The sequence below is a fragment of the Homarus americanus genome, unplaced genomic scaffold (assembly GCF_018991925.1).
Source record: "Homarus americanus isolate GMGI-L3 unplaced genomic scaffold, GMGI_Hamer_2.0 scaffold1024, whole genome shotgun sequence".
NCBI lineage: Eukaryota > Metazoa > Arthropoda > Malacostraca > Decapoda > Nephropidae > Homarus > Homarus americanus.
The window spans coordinates 811,619-830,740 of record NW_024715228.1 but is presented as its reverse complement, the minus strand read 5'-3'; the positions used below and the strand labels follow the sequence as shown (position 1 = coordinate 830,740).

Sequence of the window (19,122 nt, the reverse complement as noted above, 5' to 3'; positions counted from 1 at the left end):
GGATATATATTTATGAGCTATTACAATTCGTTCATGATCTTTTGAATTCAGAACTGATACAATTGACATTGACGTGGAGAACCAGCCATCCCGAACATCACGTCCCCGCACCCGCCGACCCGGTCTTCCCACAGGGCTGGAGTCTCGGGAGAGAAATTTCAACCAACAGACAACAGAGAATGGTGGCGATGCACCTGATGCCCTATTGCAAAGGTTAAGGGATCTTTAGGTGCAATCAATAAGATACTGAATACAGTATTCAGTGTTTGATAACATAAAAGGATATTTAGCTACATACACAAGACTAAACTTCCTTTGATATTTAGTGAAAAATTATAATTATTTTTTTTTAATTATTAAGAATATTGTAAATGGAAATGTTCATAATATAACCTAATTAGGGAACCTCATTAGGTATATTAAATTTTTCTTTTTTATTAAATATAAACAATTACAGAAGTGAATTTTGACTGAAACATTTGTGATAAGAAATGTTGGAAGTATGCAATACACATTTATTATTAGTTATAGCTTGTATATGTATAGAATCCCTGAAATATAGTCTTTCAAATAACAGAACCCAATCTATGCTCTATATTTAGAATACTGTATAAGCAGATTGAAACAGGAGGTAGTTACAGTAATTGGTATCCCAATAAGAAAATTAAAACCTCTTCTAATGTCTTTTTGAACTTGTGTTGCAAAGAATTACTACTACATAAAGGGACTTGGTGTTGTTCATAGCTGGAGACAGAGCACATGATATATCCAGCCTTTACATCATAGGTTTTCCTCCAATTTTGTACAGAACAGAACATTATTATTTATGTAAAGATTTCATAAATTTTATTTTATTTCTTTCTGGATATGAAATGAAATGCTTGACTTTTGACAGAGAGGAATGCTTAAGGAATTTCTGTGTCATTTCATCCATAAATATTTATCTGCTTTTTGTATCGTCCAGGACATGCGAAGGTCCTGTTAGTCATTAACCTTAATACATTTAGTATACAAAATATTTACCCTTAATTTGACCGCTCAGTATAATAATGAATTTAACGATAATAACAACCTGGGTTCCAGATATTACGCCAGAACTGTGTGTAAGAGAGGTGTGTGTGTTTAGTTATATTTGTATAGCATTTTGCAAATGTATTTTTAGTATTGTCATAGCTTTGAGTAGGGCATTGTTGGCTGCGCTCTTGCTGCCTCGGCACCTTTTGAATAACACAATGCGGTAATAATGATATCCAAGAAAACCTTTTGTTATATGTAAAGGGTAAAGTTGAAAATAGAATTCAGCTGGTAATCATGTTTTGCAAGTTAAAGCTAAAATTCACCTGATAAACTTATGTTGCAAGCTAAGAATTAACTTTCAGCTGGCAATCAGTACACTGTTTTCCATGAATGTGTGTGGCATTATGTCGATGAGGGAGGATTTACTAAGTCAGCTAGAATTGTTATACATAAAGTTGAAGTGTGGAACCCAAGTGTACAGTATATAGTTATACTTTATTATTATTATTATTATTATTATTATTATTATTATTATTATTATTATTATTAAAATTGCCTTTAAATAGTAATCAGCCTCAAATTATTAAGTAGAAAGCACAAAAGATATTACAGTCAATAATTTTAATATTGAACGCAGCCTTTTTTGTGAAGGCCAATAACAAACCAACCCGTGTATGGGAAGAGGTTCTCTTAAGTGCATCTCATGTGTGTATGTTTGGTTACCTCATTAGACTAGAAAGGTTGCTTAAATAACACTTCCTATACGAAGGCAACCATAACGGTTCCGGTGATATTAAAAAAAAAAGTATGTGATACCAATGAGTCGCATTATTTACTTCCATCATGCTTGTGCCTTGATAGTTTCTCCAGTCTGTTATTAGCACATGTTTGGGGCGATTGACGTAGAATGAAATTTACTGTTAGCATTCCTTTTCCCCCATAATAGACTACACAGGATAATTTGATGAGGTTGTACTTCAGTTCTTCTCTTTGTGTTGGACTGCACAGATATGACAATTGGATTTGCTTAAGGAAGAATTTTTTTGTCCAAGAAACAAGACCAGTTTTTTTATTCAGTTTTACAGTAAACATAACATGTTCAGTAGTATATGGTACACTTATTGATAAACACCGAATTTTCATCAACTCTCATTTAGCAGTTTCACAGGTACTTATATGCACTGTACTTACCAATATTATGTTGGATGTTATGTCACCTACTAGTTAATTTATACTTCCTTGCACAAACTTTTCTTGCAGTTCATATATCACTTTATTGATAAGGAGTTTAATACCTTTTCTAGCTCACCATTTACAGTAATAGATGCCAGTGGCCACATGTGTTCCTGTAGGTTTTACATGGCGATAGCGTACCAAAAACTGTAGGTAATATTGTACAAATAATGCTGTTCAACCTTCTAAACTAGAGTATTATTTAACAGTGAAGCATAACATTCTTTTGTCCGTGACTTAACCCTGAAGGTGTTAAGAGGTTTTTTTTTTTTTTCACGTGTGCACAAACAAAACAAAAAATAATCTAAAAATGGGATTACAACTGAAAGCTTGATGGAGATGTAATCCTGGGTGCATTTTAATTTGAGCATCAAGCTTTACAGTCTTAGTAATTTGTAGCATTATATTGTCTTTTGTAATGAGTCTGAATCGCATTGCAAGGGAGAAAGTATTTAGATTATTTTAAGGAAACTTACTTTTATGACAAAACAATACCTATTTACTTTACTGTGGTGGGATACGATAGATTGTGTTAGTGCACTGATATGCATAATCTCAAACTTGGGTTAAGTGAGTCTGACAGGCATACAGTACTAAGCACCTTGTTTAAATATCTATTGCAACGAAAGAAATTTAAGCAATTGTGTGATAAGATTTGTCACTGCCATGTTAGAAACACTTTTTATCTTTACCATATGGGAGAATATACCAGGCTGTCAGAGCATTTGTCCCTCCTAGTGCTGTGTGTTGCAGTACTCTAGTTGTAGGGTTTCTCAGCTATTGGATTCAGCAAAAATTGTATAGAAAAAGTTACTTTAGCTGTTCATTTATGTCAGACCTTTTGTTGCTGTTCATAATATCATCTCTTATGGCTGAAACAGTGTGTTGGCCAGAGAGCAATAATGACAAATTATTAAACTGAAATTGTATAGTACCCAAAGCAGTTAATTATAAGTAGTTGCAGTATTAGTAGATTTGTCAGCTTTGCACAGATTAAAAGTAAACACAGATTCTTTCTAAATTAATATGGTTGTTTTTGGATATATTTCTTGACACTGCACATGTTGTAGATTGTCTGTTCAAAAAATATAAATAGTCCTCAGTTTTAGAATTAGATATTACATCATTAGAAGACATCGGTAAGGTTACTGTGAATGTTCAAAGTAAAAGTTTTAATCATGTTACAAGTTAGCAGAAGAGTTGAGTGTACAGTATACTGTATGTTTAATGTGGTATATGGTGCTTACCATCTTGAATTCGTTTAAATGGACACGGAAACGCTGCACACACCATCAATGGTTGACGCTGGTAATATCTCTGAGATTGTATACGACTTGGTCATTAACACAGCGGGAAAGAGAATGATAATGTCTTTTGTCTCCTTTGTTCTTAATGTTTGTATTTAGTTTAGGATCTCATTCAAAACTTGGGTTGACTAGGTTATATTTCATATTTATAACCAGCAGAAAATATAAATTTTTATAATTTGAACACAGATTCTTTATTCATCAATGTTGCTCACTAAGATGGACTAAAGTAGATCAGGACACCTAATCTCATAAGGAATGGGAAACAGCCATGAGAGGTCCACTCAGAATATCAGAGCAAATTTTTTCTTTGAAAGGGTAAATTAAAAGCATCTTAGATTAATTTTTTCAAATTTAGTACAGTATATCTAGAATGAAATATTGCATTGGGTTTTTGTGTTGATACCTTTGAGATATGTTAAAAGAATCCTCATTAAGGCATTAGCCAAGGTAATTTTATTTCATTCAAAACCTAAATTCATGCAACCTTTAGTATAAATTTATAATCTCAGACAATGGGAAATCCATTAACTGTTGTGTTGATGTTGAAAATGCATGATGTATATATTTTTTCATTTTTTATTTATTTATTATTTTTTTATAAGTGAAGTGGCAGTGTGTAAAATTTTAATTCACAGTTTAGCAAAAAAATATGGAGGTTCTGTGGCATAGCTGATACAGGAGCACTCTGGACTCCCAACCCACGAGAGACAGGTTTAATCCCATGGCCGTACATGGTTGTTGGGTGTTATTTACTGTGGTGTGTATTGTGCTTGCCACTCAACCAACTCATTGCTCCTGGGGTTTGTCACCTTAAGAATGTGGGAGACAGGTGCAGTAGGTAAAATGTGCCAGTAAGCCATAAATAGTAACAATTTGTGTGTAGGAGGGTAACAGGTGTATAAGTACTATAATATTTTTGATATCCTTATTATTCTTGACAGTATTGAACAAAATAGAAACAGAAGTTGCTCTAGGTAAGGAAAGAGTTTGTCTGATTCAAGAGATATGCAGAATCCATTATAAGAACAAAATATCATAGTTATCATTTGGTTTTTGGGGATGAGTGTGTTGGTGAGGAGAGTGTGAAGCAACAGTTAGATGTGTGGGACAATGTGGCCAGGGAATACTAGGACAGAACATATTTGTTACAGCATTAAGAATGAATGAGTGAAGGGAGTCTGTATTATATGTTATTTCCAATAGGAGCATCATCAGTGAAGTCCCTTGATTACATTCCCCATCTTTGACAGTTATTTTTAAGTATACTACATGAAGTGCAGGTTTATTGAAAAATAGTTTCCATATATTGTGATACTGTACTGTAGTCTTGTTGATATTAAATGTTAATTATTTTTGGTTTATTTACTATGCAGAACTTGTGCAGATTGTGTAATTTTTAGTCATAAACTTCTTCAGAGTTGAAATCATGGCTGTGAAGATGATCCATGTATGAGTTACGTTGATCACACATACAAGTTGCTAAGATGAAGGAGGCCGTATGAATTAGAACACCTTAAATTTATTTTGATATAAATGTAGTGTGATTTATTGTACTATACACAATTGATTGTTCTTCTGTAATGTTACTGTATAAAAAAGATTAGAAGGTGATATGCACATTTGCAAAGTCATCTTAAAATTTAGACATTTAAGGATGAAGCAATACTTACGGTATTGTATTAACATTGCACTTGATGTTGGAAGGAAATTTTTAACACTAAGATCTTCTCTTGGGTTATTAGCTAAGTATTGCTTATGTACTTTCAAATTTAATTACCCTGGAAACTTTAGTCCTTAGATTGTATATAACCATTTGGTATACTTGCCCCTTTGTTTTCCTCCTGGTAATTAATAATGTTAATGTTTTAATTCCACTTAGAAGTATCAGTTTTGCTGTCTGTGTGAGCTGTGAAAATTAGCAGCATTCTTCTTGGTAATTATTGTATTGTACTCTTCTTGTTAATTGGTTTTTTGGCAATAATGTGTTGAAACAAGACCATGTTGGAGTGGTATTACTGAGGTGACCTTTTATGCGCTTTGATAATCCAGTCATGAAATTCAGTACATTGGCAGAAAAGGGGCAATATTTCTAGTACTGTACTGTATAAATTTCAGTATTCATTTTTATTGTTAGTTTTTGAGGGGATGGACCTGCTGTTGGTGTGTGATACTAGATTGTCTGAAGCTACAGGTAACCATGATAGATGTTTGTAGCCATGCTGTGTGGGGGATCATGTTTTGAGGCCATGTTGTGTGCGGGATCATGTTTTGAACCCATGTTGTGTGGGGGATCATGTTTTAAACCCATGTTGTGTGGGGGAGAATCATGTTTTCAGGCCATGTTGTATGTGTGTGTGGGAAGGGATCACCATACTAGACTACATCTGTGACATCAGCAAAAGTATATGAATAATTGCAAAAGGAGAGAATTTCTTGCTCTCATTTCTGGCCACCCTGTAACATACCATGAAAAGCTTGCAAGAGATAAAAAAAAATGAATGGAGAATTGAAAAGTAAAATGAAAATACAGGGTTCTTATTAATTACTTTCTCCTACTAGTTGCTGAATCAAAGGGTGAAATTTACTGTTGAAAAGTATAACGGTAGTCGCCCTCAACTCGAAGTAAATAGTTTACAGGAGAGAGAAAGTACTTGTAGAGGTAAACATCGTATTGTCATCTACCTATTGCTCGATAACTATTTTGTGTTGCTAGACAATTTTCTTCTACTGATTTATCATTCTAGTTGAAAGTATTCTTATAAATTGCTGGAGTATTCTCGCTCATTGATAGAGTCTATTTTACATATAGATCATATTGTTATGCATTACTTGAGTTTCTTTTGCATTGCTGGAATAATCTTTAGCGGTATTGTACCTCACTCCAAAAGGTATCTTTACGGAGGGGTTCGATGAATTTCAAAATGAACACCGCTCCTCCTGTTGTCATGGTAGGGTTGTCAAAATCCTGCGTCATATTATCTCACACAAAATCATAAGGATTCTTTTTTGTGCGAGTGTATATTAAGTATTTTCACACCTTGCTGAAATATCTTATTTCATTGACTAGAGGTATTTTTCAGAAAGGTTATTAGCACAGTGTCATTATTGCACAGTATTTAATATTTCACCAAGGTAAATAGGAGACTTTGGCTGGTGATTGGCCTGGTTAATGTGTCCAACTGTTGAGTGCCATTTAACACTTTGTAAATACACACACATACATACTGTACTTGTATATGTATTTATATATTTTTCTTTGGAATAGCTAAGATGTTTGCAGTTTTATGTTGCTTATCTCATCTTTTCTCATAATGATGTGTCCCTCCCTTGAGCTGAACCGGAGAATAGACAGAGTGATGATGCAATAATAGGTTAATTAGGCTGCATTTTGCAATCCTTTGTTATTTATTTATCTTACGTGCACATCAGACTCTTACTTCTCACCCACGAATAGTCAGGGTCGAAGGTCCTGTGTCACCTCTTCTGCTGCTCCACAGACCTGAGATTCAGACTCGTGAACTCGAAGCAGTAGACACGTGCATTATTCTGCCCATAAATTCTTCAGGTTCACAAGTCTGAATCTAAAGGATTCATGGAGCAGCAGAAAAACAGGAATTTTGTTTGTGACTTTACATAATGTATAGTAGGTATGAGTAAACAAATTTAAACCCCTTGTATATGGGTTCCCTTTAAGCTGAATAAAATTGTCTGCCGTTAGCCAAATAAAATGCTAAAAGTGGCATCCTGTAGTAAGGGGTTTGTGAAATTTTGGGTGATGAGTTTTGGAAAGAAGTCTCTGCATGTCGGTGGATTTCAAGTATTTAACGAGATATTTATTTTTTATAGCAATTCTCCTTACATTCTTGTACATTGTCTTTTATCCTTACTTTTTAGATTACTTAAATGTTCTTTTATTAAATTCATTACATTCCTTAATTAGATCTCATTGGTAAGGAGCAAATTCTTAAGAACTTAACTAATGAGTGGACAGACCAGCACATTCATTAAATATATCGTTTATTTGTTTGGACAGTGTGACACTTTCACCACCAGTGTATAATTTTTCAAGCTTTAGGGGAACTTGATTTTGTGAAAGTTGCACATTTATGTATGTATATCCACAGATTGAAAATATCATATTACTGGCTGAGTGATGAAATTGTATCAGATAAGTATACCCTTGCAATGCATTGACAGGCACAAAATATGGCAAATCCATTATTCGTAGTTGTTGATGCACATTTGAATCAATCCCAGAGAGATTGTACTGTAGTGCCTAAAAGTTTTTATTTTGTTTTGTTTTTTAATTTAGTATAAAGTAACAGGCATGGGTTGTATTGCCTAAAGTGAAATGACTACTTTTTGTGTTAAGACTTACTTTTTGAATACTTTCCCTGTGTTGGAGATTGATTGATTGAGCTTTACTTATTCTTTTCTGTGTTTTCACTGCTGTGATATCTTGTGAGGTGCATCATCTGTCAGTGTTCCATTATGATAAATAGTTGTAACGCTGTGTTCTGGCCTGCAGCAGAAGTGGTTACTCTTTGACTTTTCTGCACCAGTTAATATAATGGCATTATTATTAGAGATATTCACATAACACATAATACATTCAGTTTATAGGGGTAGAATGTCTAGTGTTAATGTTTTCTTTAGGTCATCATTCGGGTCATGACACTGTTGGGAACCTTAATAAAAACTTATATTTTATCCTTTGTGGACATATATTTTCAGTGGATCAAAAAGCAATAAGGCAAATCATAGTTCTCCCTTGATCTGAATGTATTTGTGTTTTAATAACATACACCAACATTTTTTTCCCCATCTACTTTTTGCATTTTTATTTCGGACTAGTAGATGTATTTATGACACAATACCCTTCAAATGTAATAACATATCCACACAGCAACAGCCAGTCTTCCTTATTATACAGATGCTGCATTCAGAAGCTCTATTTTTTCTCACTTTTCCCTTGTCATTTTTATTCTCCTCAGCTTCTATTGCTAATAATCTGTTCTTGCCTTTATCTAACATAGCCTCTTCCCAGGTTAATACTTATTCTCTTTTTTCTTTTTAGTTATTATGGTCTTCTATCATCTTCCAAGACCGTAAATTACACCACCTTTGAAACTTTTCTTGGTTGACACTTTTAATACCCTCATAAATATCAGTGTATTACTTTACAGCCCATTGTTTACAGTTACATCAGCTTGTTCCCTCCCCCATCTTCCCGTTACCTTTACCCAAGCATGCAATATTCATCACTTAACCCAAGATGGTACCTGTTAACACATCCAGTGATATAATCCTTCTATATACAAGATTGCAGTACATAACCCATCAATACAACCAAGATTACACTACCCGTCCGTTCATCGCATGGAATTTTTAATACTATTTTTCTTCCCCAATCTTTTCTAAATATATTCCTCTTAAATTTTGGAGCCCAGTACTCTGCTGCCTTAATCATCTCACTTCCAATTATGTACCTAGAGAGAGATTTCTCCTAACAATAGAAGTAAAGCCACCTTCACAAGACAGTACAAGGGTCCAATTGGATGTGATGGAAATTGTTGTATATAATGGTAAATAAATCTATTTTTATGATAAACAGGCCTTTAACCTTTGCAATATCTAAATCCATAATTGATTGTCTTCATGAGAACTGCAAACCTTTTGTAAATATTTTTATAGAATATCAAATAATTTTATAAAGAGGACATTTTCATCTTAATGTTACCATTATTAACCTTGTAATAAACAATGGCTTAGCTCTTACAGTTTTCTTTACCCTCAATGGTTGTTCTTGGACATCCTTTACCTTTTATGAGTACAGTACTGAACAATTGCCTATAAAGTGAAAAAACAAACTTTTTCTGCGTGAGTAAACTCAGCTTTGCTGAATGACAATCCATCCTTAAACACATTTAACAATTGTTAGTACCCTTTCTCCTGATGAAGTTGACTTGGAGATATGTGTATTGAACATTGTCAATGTATCTATCATACTCAAGCTTGATGTTAGTGTATTTGTACAATACATAGTTGTTTTTTGTACAATTATTAGACAAAATTAAGATTTTTTCTAGTGTTGTAATATCTTGCTAGAAGTAGATTGTTGTTATTTAAATGAATGCAATAGATATTTGCATTAGTGGTCTTATTATGGCCTACACCCTCCTTGGGGCATTTGCTAGAAGGCTTCACAAAGATGCTCAACAAAAACAAAATGTAGATAATTTAAACTGGTCCTGCAAAAAATATATCAACTGTTGCGGGATGTGTCCTGGTACACTGGGAGATACATGCTGCACCTGCTGTGAGATATGTTGGCAAAGGTTAAGAACATTAATAGAGGGTAAATGGGAAGAGTTTTAGTGTGGAGTGTACAAAGAAACTACATGGAGGAGTGTTTGTTCTGACCTGTATATAAGTACTGTATGTGAAACTTTGTGATTAAAGTACTGTAGTGAAAATCAGGCCAGAAAGAATGAGGATTAGAGGGATGACCATATTTGGAAATTTGGGAGTTCAGGCATTTGTAGGGTAGAGATGAAGATAAAGGAAGAACATGTGTTTGTGGTGAGAAAGTCTTGGCAGATCCAGTCAGGTGAGTGTGCACTAAAGTGATGAGGACATACAGGATTGTAGAGAGAGATTGGTGAGAAATATTTATGGCAATTCTGTTGGAGATGAGTGAGATAGACAGGATGTGTAGATGAATTAATGACACCAAGTGGTGGCATATAAGATGAATATCTGTGGATCATATAAAGTAACAGAAATTTCAGACATGACAAGAGTTAGCATGAACAAACCTCAAATACTTATAGTACATACTGTATGTGTTTATATCAAGTGGGTTATATATATATATATATATATATATATATATATATATATATATATATATATATATATATATATATATATATATATATATATATATATATATATATATATATATATATATATATATATATATATATATATATATATATATATATATATATATATATATATATATATATATATATATATATATATATATATATATATATATATATATATATATATATATATATATATATATATATATATATATATATATATATATGCCAGAATTGAAATGCTTGATTTACACATGGTTTGGTCATTTGAAGAAGCTTGTGAAAGGCTTGCCTAAGGTCGTCCAGTCATCAACATTACAGTTCTTCACCCACAGCCAAATATGGTGAGGATATGGACTTTGAGGGGTTTGACAAAGAGGCCTGCAAGCCTATGTGGTGGATAGTGATACAATTGATACAAGTGATACAGGTGAGGGCCAATAATCGCCTGCCCTCGGACCAAATTCCCATGCTTATCTACTAACAGTGTTAAAAAAACCTAATATTATTGATATTTCTCTTAATATTAATTATGTTTGCATACCGTCATAAAATAAAGATGTTATTTTGACTACAAGGTACGTATTGTGTTGGAAAAAGTGGAGTTTGAGGTAGGCCCGGTCTATTTCAATAACAGTAATACCCGTGCATGTGTTCTGGGTATCAAGTTCTATCTACAGGAAGCACAAACACCTGTAGAGTTTTATTAGGTTCTATTTCCTGGATAAACAGAGATACACAAGCGAGTGGCGCTCCTACTCTGTAGGGGTCAACTAGCCAGCCTCCTAGGGTGACATGTGGCAAGTGATACATTAACAGCTCCCATATGCGCCAGGCACATTAGTGGCGTGTGGGATATGGTAAATACATTGCCACACGCTGCTAGCTAAACTGAATAAATAGTGTATATAAATGGAGCACATACATAATATACATACAGCATACATAATATGCACTCCCTCCCCTATCGCTCATAGCAAAAGTCTTGACCTTTTGCCTCTTTGGATCCGTTCACAGAGTGTGGGGACTTGATCACTGGGAAGGGTATGGGACTCCCAACACTGGTGGCGGGGGGGTCAGCAGAAATGCAGGCGGAGGCGGTTCCTGCCACACCGACTACTGGAGTAACCGCACCTGGTAGTCCCGTGACCTACCGAGTCCCATGACCTCGCCCACTTTGTCTAGCGGCCAAGGTGGTCCTGAACCTGCAGGACTTGTTTGACACTCGCCTGGGTAAAGGCAGGCGTGGAGTGGGTTATAGCGAGCGACGACGTCTTGAACACGTTCGGCGGCTCGGAGATCACAATCCTCTGTCTTGGCCTGCCACTCCTTAGAGAAGGATTGAGGGTGAGCAGGGACACAAGAACGAAGGGGGCGTCCATACAAGACCTGGGCAGGGGATGTCCGTTGTAGTTAGGTGTGTTGCGGAGTTCAAGAAGACCCCGGTCGAAGGCTTCGCAGTCAATATTCCCAGAAGGGGCCACCTTAAGGATGAGGTGCTTCAAGGATTTGACAGCAGCCTCAGCGTGGCCGTTGGACTGCGGGTAATGGGGCGATGACAACACATGCCGGACTCCCCATCGGTCAAGGAACACAGCAAAGTCCCGGCTTGTGAACTGGGGCCCTCCGTCGGTTCGCAGGCGCACAGGAACGCCCACGTCACGGAAGTAGTGGCGGAACTTGCTGATGGTGGCGGCAGACGTCGTGTCATTACCGCACTTGATGACAACCGGCCAACCAGAGAGACGGTCGACGATAACAAGGAAGGACTTTCCTGACACAGAGAAAAAGTCGGCCGACACAGACTCAAAGGGGCGGGTGGGGTTGTCGTCACTCATGAAGGGTTCCTGCTGCTGGCTGGGTTGTAATACTTGGCAGGGCTCACACGCACGGACAACATTGGAGATGTCGGAGTCGATGCCGGGCCAGAACACAGTCTGTCGTGCACGTCGTTTGGTGGCCTCAGCTCCACGGTGACTGTCGTGAAGGCGAGCCAAGGCGTGGGGACGTGATGCAGCAGGGACAACTACACGTGCTCCGTACAGAACAAGGTCTCCGTCGCAGTAGAGTTCATCGCGGAGTTTCCAATACGGGAGCAGGGTGTTGTGAAGGTCGTAGCGGTTGCTAGGGAATCCATTCCTCACACACTCGACGAGTCGGACGTAGGAAGGGTCATCTCGGGCCGCTGTTCGAAGGTCCTCCATTGCCTTGTCGTCATCTGGTGACAGGTCCGAACGAAGGGCTTGGACGGCGTGTAGGGTGACCACAGTCCTGACGGAAAGAGCGAGGTCGGCGTCAAACACATGGTCTTCTGGAGTAGGGCGGCTGACAGGAGAGCGGGATAAGGCATCAGGGATGCAGAGCTCCTTACCGGCACGCCACACTGCTGTGAAGATGTACGCTGAGAGCTTCTCCTTCAGACGCTGGAGGCGAGAGTTCTCAACGACGTCCAGCGTGTAGTGGTTGAGGATCGGGACAAGTGGGCGATGGTCGGTCACTAGGTGAAAGTGTTGCAGGCCTATGAGGTAAAACCTGCACTTGGACATCGCCCAAACCACAGCCAACAGCTCCAACTCAATAGTGGCATAGCGCGTCTCGGTGTCAGAGAGGAAACGCGAGCCACACTGGACGAGCCGGAACTGCCCTCCACCATGATCCTGCAATAGGGCGTATCCCACGCCGTACAAGCATGAGGCATCTGTCTGCAGAATCGTAGGCAAGGCTGGGTCAAATGTGGCGAGGACAGATGGACTAGACAGGGCCTGTTTCACTTGCTGGAAGGCCTTGTCGTGGTCGGGGGTCCACAGGAATGTCCTCTTGGGGCTCATCAGGGGGCGAAGTGGTTGGGCAGCTGCGGAGATGTCCGGCGAAAACTCTGCTAACTGGTTGACGAGACCGATGAAGGACCTCAAGTCGGTGAGGTTAGCAGGGGTGGGAAAATCCATGATGGCGCGGACCTTCTCCGGGTCAGCTGCAATACCATTCCCTGAGAGGGTGTACCCACAAAAGCCCACTGAAGAGCTGGCCAGAACAAACTTGTCGGCATTTAGGGTGATGCCGTGCTTCCGGCACCTGTTGAGTACCTCGTAGATACGGCAGAGGTGATCCATGTACTCCTCATCGTACACGAGTATGTCGTCGACCACTTTCACACAGTTTGCCAGACCTTGTAGAGCCATATCACCTCGAAGGCAGAAAGTGTCTCCTGTAGCGGCGAATCCCATGGGTCCACTGCAATAACTGTAACGTCCATGCGGGGTGATGAAAATTGTAAGTGGTCGGTCTTCTTCGGCAACTATGGGTGTGATTTAGGGTTTGTGTGTTATTCTGAACGTACTTAATAAGTTGAACCCCTTAAATTTCAATTCTGAGAAAAAAGTATATTATGGTCGAAAATTTTGTAAGGTGTAAGACTTACATTTTTGGTGGTTTTTGGCCAAAAATTTGATTTTGCTGAAAATCACAGTATGGGTACTCCTGAGCTTGCTGATTATGAATATGTGGTCCACGATTCGATTGCAGAGTAATTAGTGGCCAAAATGACCCTTGAAAGAGGATTTTACTGACATTTTTCAATGCTAATTACTCATCAACTATGGGTTTCAAGGTGTGATTTAGGGTTTGTGTGTTATTCTGAAAGTACTTAATTAGTTAAACCCCTTAAATTTCAATTCTGAGAAAAAAGTATATTTTGGTCAAAAATTTTGTAAGGTGTAAGACTTACATTTTTGGTGGTTTTTGGCCAAAAATTTGATTTTGCTGAAAATCACAGTATATATATATATATATATATATATATATATATATATATATATATATATATATATATATATATATATATATATATATATATATATATATATATATTTATTTATATATATATATATATATATATATATATAATATATATATATATATATATATATATATATATATATATATATATATATGTATATATATATATATATATATATATATATGTGTGTGTGTGTGTGTATGTGTGTGTGTGTGCAAGTAAATCACTGTAGGTGCGCCTGATCCAAGTACAGTATATGATGATAACCACAAGAAAACAAACACGAAGTTCCCAAGCGCTTTCGTGTAATTCACATCTTCAGGGGTGAGTACAGACTAAGGAGAAATGCATAACAAGGTATGGTGTCCTTCTTAACTAAACCTAGATTCAGAGTTGCACAGTGATGTAGACAGATGGGCAGTGGGCAGAACTAGTTTTATTGAACTGTATGGGAAGTGTGAGACGCTCCCGTCCTCCATGAGTCTTGGGGTCGCACCTTCAGTGAGTGTGAGTAACCCCTTTTGCTGCCCTGCCAGAGGTTCCTGGAGCAGTATAATATATTGACTGTTCTTTGTAAGTAAGCTTGTTTGGAGTCAATGACACGAAAACAAGCTGGCATGTGTGAACAGCTCATTTACAAGAAGAGGAATGGTCAGCAGCAGGAACCTGATAAAGGAAGCCAATGGGAAATCACTTCAACTTGTTTCTCCTTTTTTGAGTCCACGATTCATCCCAGTACTGTGAACGCTGGCCCCAGAACATTCACTGAGTCTATCATCGGACAAGAATTATAAAAGACACCAAGATGGATGAGGGAGGTGGGTGGACACAGCCTAAGAGCACCAGCCAATTCATAGCCATTGTTAAGGGAACAAAACACTATGAGTAATTTTACGAATCTATTGAAAAGTTCTACTTCTTCCATTTGAAAATATGACATTGTCACTGCCATAAGCTGACGACTAAACAAAGGAAGATATATGAGAGGTTAATACTGTGCAGTCCCAGTACATGGAGTCGTCTCTCAGAAGCTGGCGGTCTCTAAGTGTCTGTGCTCTCAGCCACATTTCTGACTTATGTCTGGTGAGTTTATTTCCCTCTAATAAAGAAGTCATTCAAAATGGGGTCATACCTGGATTATCATACTCAGTCAAGATAAGATGTATAGAAAGCTACATACAGAATTTCATTTTGATCCACGGTGCCTTTCTCATGTTACTGAACAGAAACATTTCATACAGACAGACAAAGAGTAACGTTATAATCCCCCCACTCCCCTCACCTCCTTTACCATATTGTATGGTGAGGACGAATCTGATATAATGATTTTTTTTATCAATCAGGAGTGTTGTGTGTTTGTCTTTAGTTCTTATGACGACCAGTGTCTAAATTTTCATATGAATAAAACCATATACTGTCCATGATTATTTATGGCAGTTTCAGTTCAGCTTAGAAGTTATTTTTACCATCACATTTGTGCCTTGACTAGTTCATTCGGGCCTGGTAGATGCGTCACCAAGCATCAACGTGTGTACCTTTATGGAAACCACTCACACCTCCGTACTGATTCAGGCTGGCCATCACCCCAAGTCTAACGTATTACTTTTTTTTTTAAACTGGAGGGGCTCAACCCCTCCCCCTCTGTGCTTTGCTCCGGCCCACCGTCCTCACCCATGCCCACCCGCCCGAAGTGGTGCCAACCCAACCCTCACCCAGCCCAAATTAAACTAGGAGTCACCAGGAGTTCTTATCCTCGCCCTGGCCAGGTTCTGTACCACAGCAGCAACAAGTACACTTCGCCCGCACAACGTCAGGTAATGTTTTATTTGGTCTGGCCTCAACCTTAACCTTAACTTTGGCGTTCCTCTCATTCTTGCTTCTGTTCACGTTTTCTTTTGATCCTCTGTCCTTGTCACTGACTCATATTCTTCCTTTTTTACTGCTATTTCTTCGTCTTTGGCCATGTTGTTTATTTTTCTTCTTATTTTATTATAAATTTGTTGTGTTTTCGCTAGTTACAGCATTCTTCCATGAGTGGGTAATAATTATCGGGCATTGATGCATCACTGGACTAAAGCTTCGTCCTCCAACACTCAATTATCGCACCCGTGTGGTTAACATCATCTCTGAACGCCTGTAAGCCCTGTACTGTTGCTTTCGTTCTTTGCCCAAAATTCGACCAACGAAACATCTTTTAAGTAAATCTTCCTCTATAATTGTTCTTCACCAATAAACTAGTTCGCCAGAAATCTTCTTCGCTGATATTAATTTTCTCTATTACTCTTCTTCGCCAATCATCATCTTCGCCAGTGACAATCTTCGTCAGTATTTTTTTCCGCCAATGATCATCGTCAAACAGAATAATCAGTAGTTGTCATCATTGTTCTTGTTAGATTTAGGTGGGTGCTTCAGTTGCCAGGTACTTGGGTGTGTGGCTGTCCAAGAACTTGGAAGTAGATGATTGTCTCTTACTGGAGTTCGGTGACCCCAGCTCAGGCGTCCCCGTCAAGTGTCTGTCTCACTGAGCGTTAATGGATCTTGAAACTTATCACGAATAGTGTTCACTCTCATAGCACTAGCAAGGAAATAGAGAAAAGAAACACACATATTTTACAGGTTTGAATTAAACCATCGTCCTCAGAGGGTTAACGCCATTAATCCTTTCAGGACGATGGCTTAACCCTTTGAAGATGATTGTTTGACTCTTTGAGGACGATGATTTAACCCTCTAGTATTCATTAAGGGATAAACTAAACTCGTGATTCACTTGCCATACAATAATGTTTACTTTGTTGTCATCTTCTGTGGTAATACTTACCATTTACATATTTGTTGGGTACTGTAAGCCCAGACTTTTCCTTGTGATGAGAAGTGTTTGAATTATATTAATCTAGTTTTTTTTTATAAGTCGCTCATGCTGACTGTCAGAGGAAATTCAGTAATGGCTCGGCTACTGTGTGTAGACAACTGCTGTGGACCAGCTACTGAAGCAGTTGCTGCTAAGTAAAGTAGCGCGGCGCCTGGGTAATATATTAAAACACTTCCTGGGGCGGGCCTTTTGAGTAGTCTTTAAGGACAAAGAAGCGGTTTATTTTCACCGCGTGACATAATCCAAGTACCCAGCTGTTGGATATCGCCTTCGAGAACACGTAACAGGAATAGTCCCGCCATTTTCTCTCTCTCTCTCTCTCTCTCTCTCTCTCTCTCTCTCTGTGTGTGTGTGTGTTAAAACATCCTCCCAGAATCTCAATGTGGTTTTAGACCATCACGTGGTACCACTGACATGATCTTTGCTGCCCGCCAGATACAGGAAAAGTGCAGAGAACAGCATCGTGACCAGTACACGGCTTTCATCGACCTAACCATGACCTTCAACTTAGTCAACAGGGAAGCTCTCTGGTGGACCCTCAGCCGTTTTGGCTGCCCACCAAAATCCATCGCCATTGTGAGGCAACTCCACAATGGCATGAACGGCAGTGTCCTGCACAACGGCGCCCAGTCTGAGTTTTCCCCATCCAAACAGGGGTTAAACAGGGGTGTGTACTGGCACCAACTCTCTTTTCCATTTTCTTGGCTGCCTTCCTTCCTCGTGCCAGTGCCAATTTAGCCAGCGGGGTGAACATCGAGTACCGGGTGACGGGTCTTTTCAACATAAGACGACACCAGGCAAGAACAAGGGTGTAGGCAGCTTCCATTACTGAACTTCAGTATACAGACGACCTCACCCTTGTTGCTCACACTGGACACGACCTACAGGAGATCCTAAACACCTATACAGACGCGTATGCTCACTTCGGCCTTGAGGTGAATGTACGTAAGACTCAGATTCTCTTTCAACCTGCCCCTGGTTCAGACACACCTCCACCATCCATCCAGCTTAACGGTATTACCCTCTCTAAAGTTACCCACTTTCGATATCTCGGCTCCCACCTGTCCGCCACCCCAGACATCGATGAAGAGATTCAGCACCGGAACAGATGTGCATCTCAAGCCTTTGGCGGACTCCAAAACCGTGTCATCAGCTGTAGGGAGCTGAAATTATCTCCAAAGCTGCATGTATAACGAGCAGTGGTTATCTCCACCCTGCTATATGGCAGTGAGATATGGGTCACATACAGGAGGCACCCCAAGGCACTTGAAAACTTTCACCAGCGTAGTCTGCGTGCCATCCTCCGAGTTTGCTGGGATGACAAGAGAACAAATGCCAGTATTTTTGCTGACACTAACTGTAGGAGCATCGAGGCTACCATTATCCATGAACAACTACGCTGGACTGGCCATGTTACCCGTATGGACGACAATAGACTGCCAAAACAGCTACTTTACAGTCACATAACGAATAGTAAACATAACGCTGGCGGGCAATTTAAAAAGGTACAAGAATAGTCTTTAGACAAACCTGAAAAAGTGCCAAATGGACCCCCTCACCTGGGAGTCGATTACTCCACATCGTAACGCTTGGAGGAGCACCACACGAGAAGGTGTCAATACTTTCGAGATAGCCCGACTGCAAACCGAGACTGACAAGCGCCAACCCCGGAAAGACGCAGCCACCGCCCCTCCCGCACTAGATGCAGCCCTCCACATGTGCAACGAATGTGAACGACGCTGCGGGTCCCGTATCGGCCTCTTTAGTCACCTCCAAACTCACTATGATATCACGGTATCATAGCTGGATGATCGTCATACTCGATTCCGAGTGACAGCAAAGTAGTAGTAGTAGTAGTGTATGTGTGTGCGTGTGTGTGTGTGTGTGTGTGTGTGTGTGTGTGTGTGTGTGTGTGTGTGTGTTAGATTTGAAAATAAAAATGTCATCTCGCAAAATAAATTTGTGAAATAAAAAACTGTGTTAATTATAGCATAGCTCTAAGGTGTA

At 38.8% G+C, this 19,122-nt stretch overlaps 1 protein-coding gene across 5 annotated transcripts in view; it reads left to right on the top strand.

Moving 5' to 3' along the window:
• The window catches only part of LOC121855161 (protein diaphanous-like), a 28,009-nt gene extending 24,223 nt beyond the window's left edge, over positions 1-3,786 (top strand). For 4 of the 5 annotated variants that reach the window (XM_042350037.1, XM_042350032.1, XM_042350043.1 and 1 more), the window contains one exon: positions 52-3,786. In XM_042350037.1, the coding sequence (XP_042205971.1) occupies positions 52-229 (178 nt within the window). In that variant the 3' untranslated portion in view covers positions 230-3,786. The remainder of the gene's footprint in view (positions 1-51) is intronic. The other variant, XM_042350050.1, reaches the window with a different exon arrangement.
• The last annotated feature ends 15,336 nt before the right edge of the window (positions 3,787-19,122 follow it).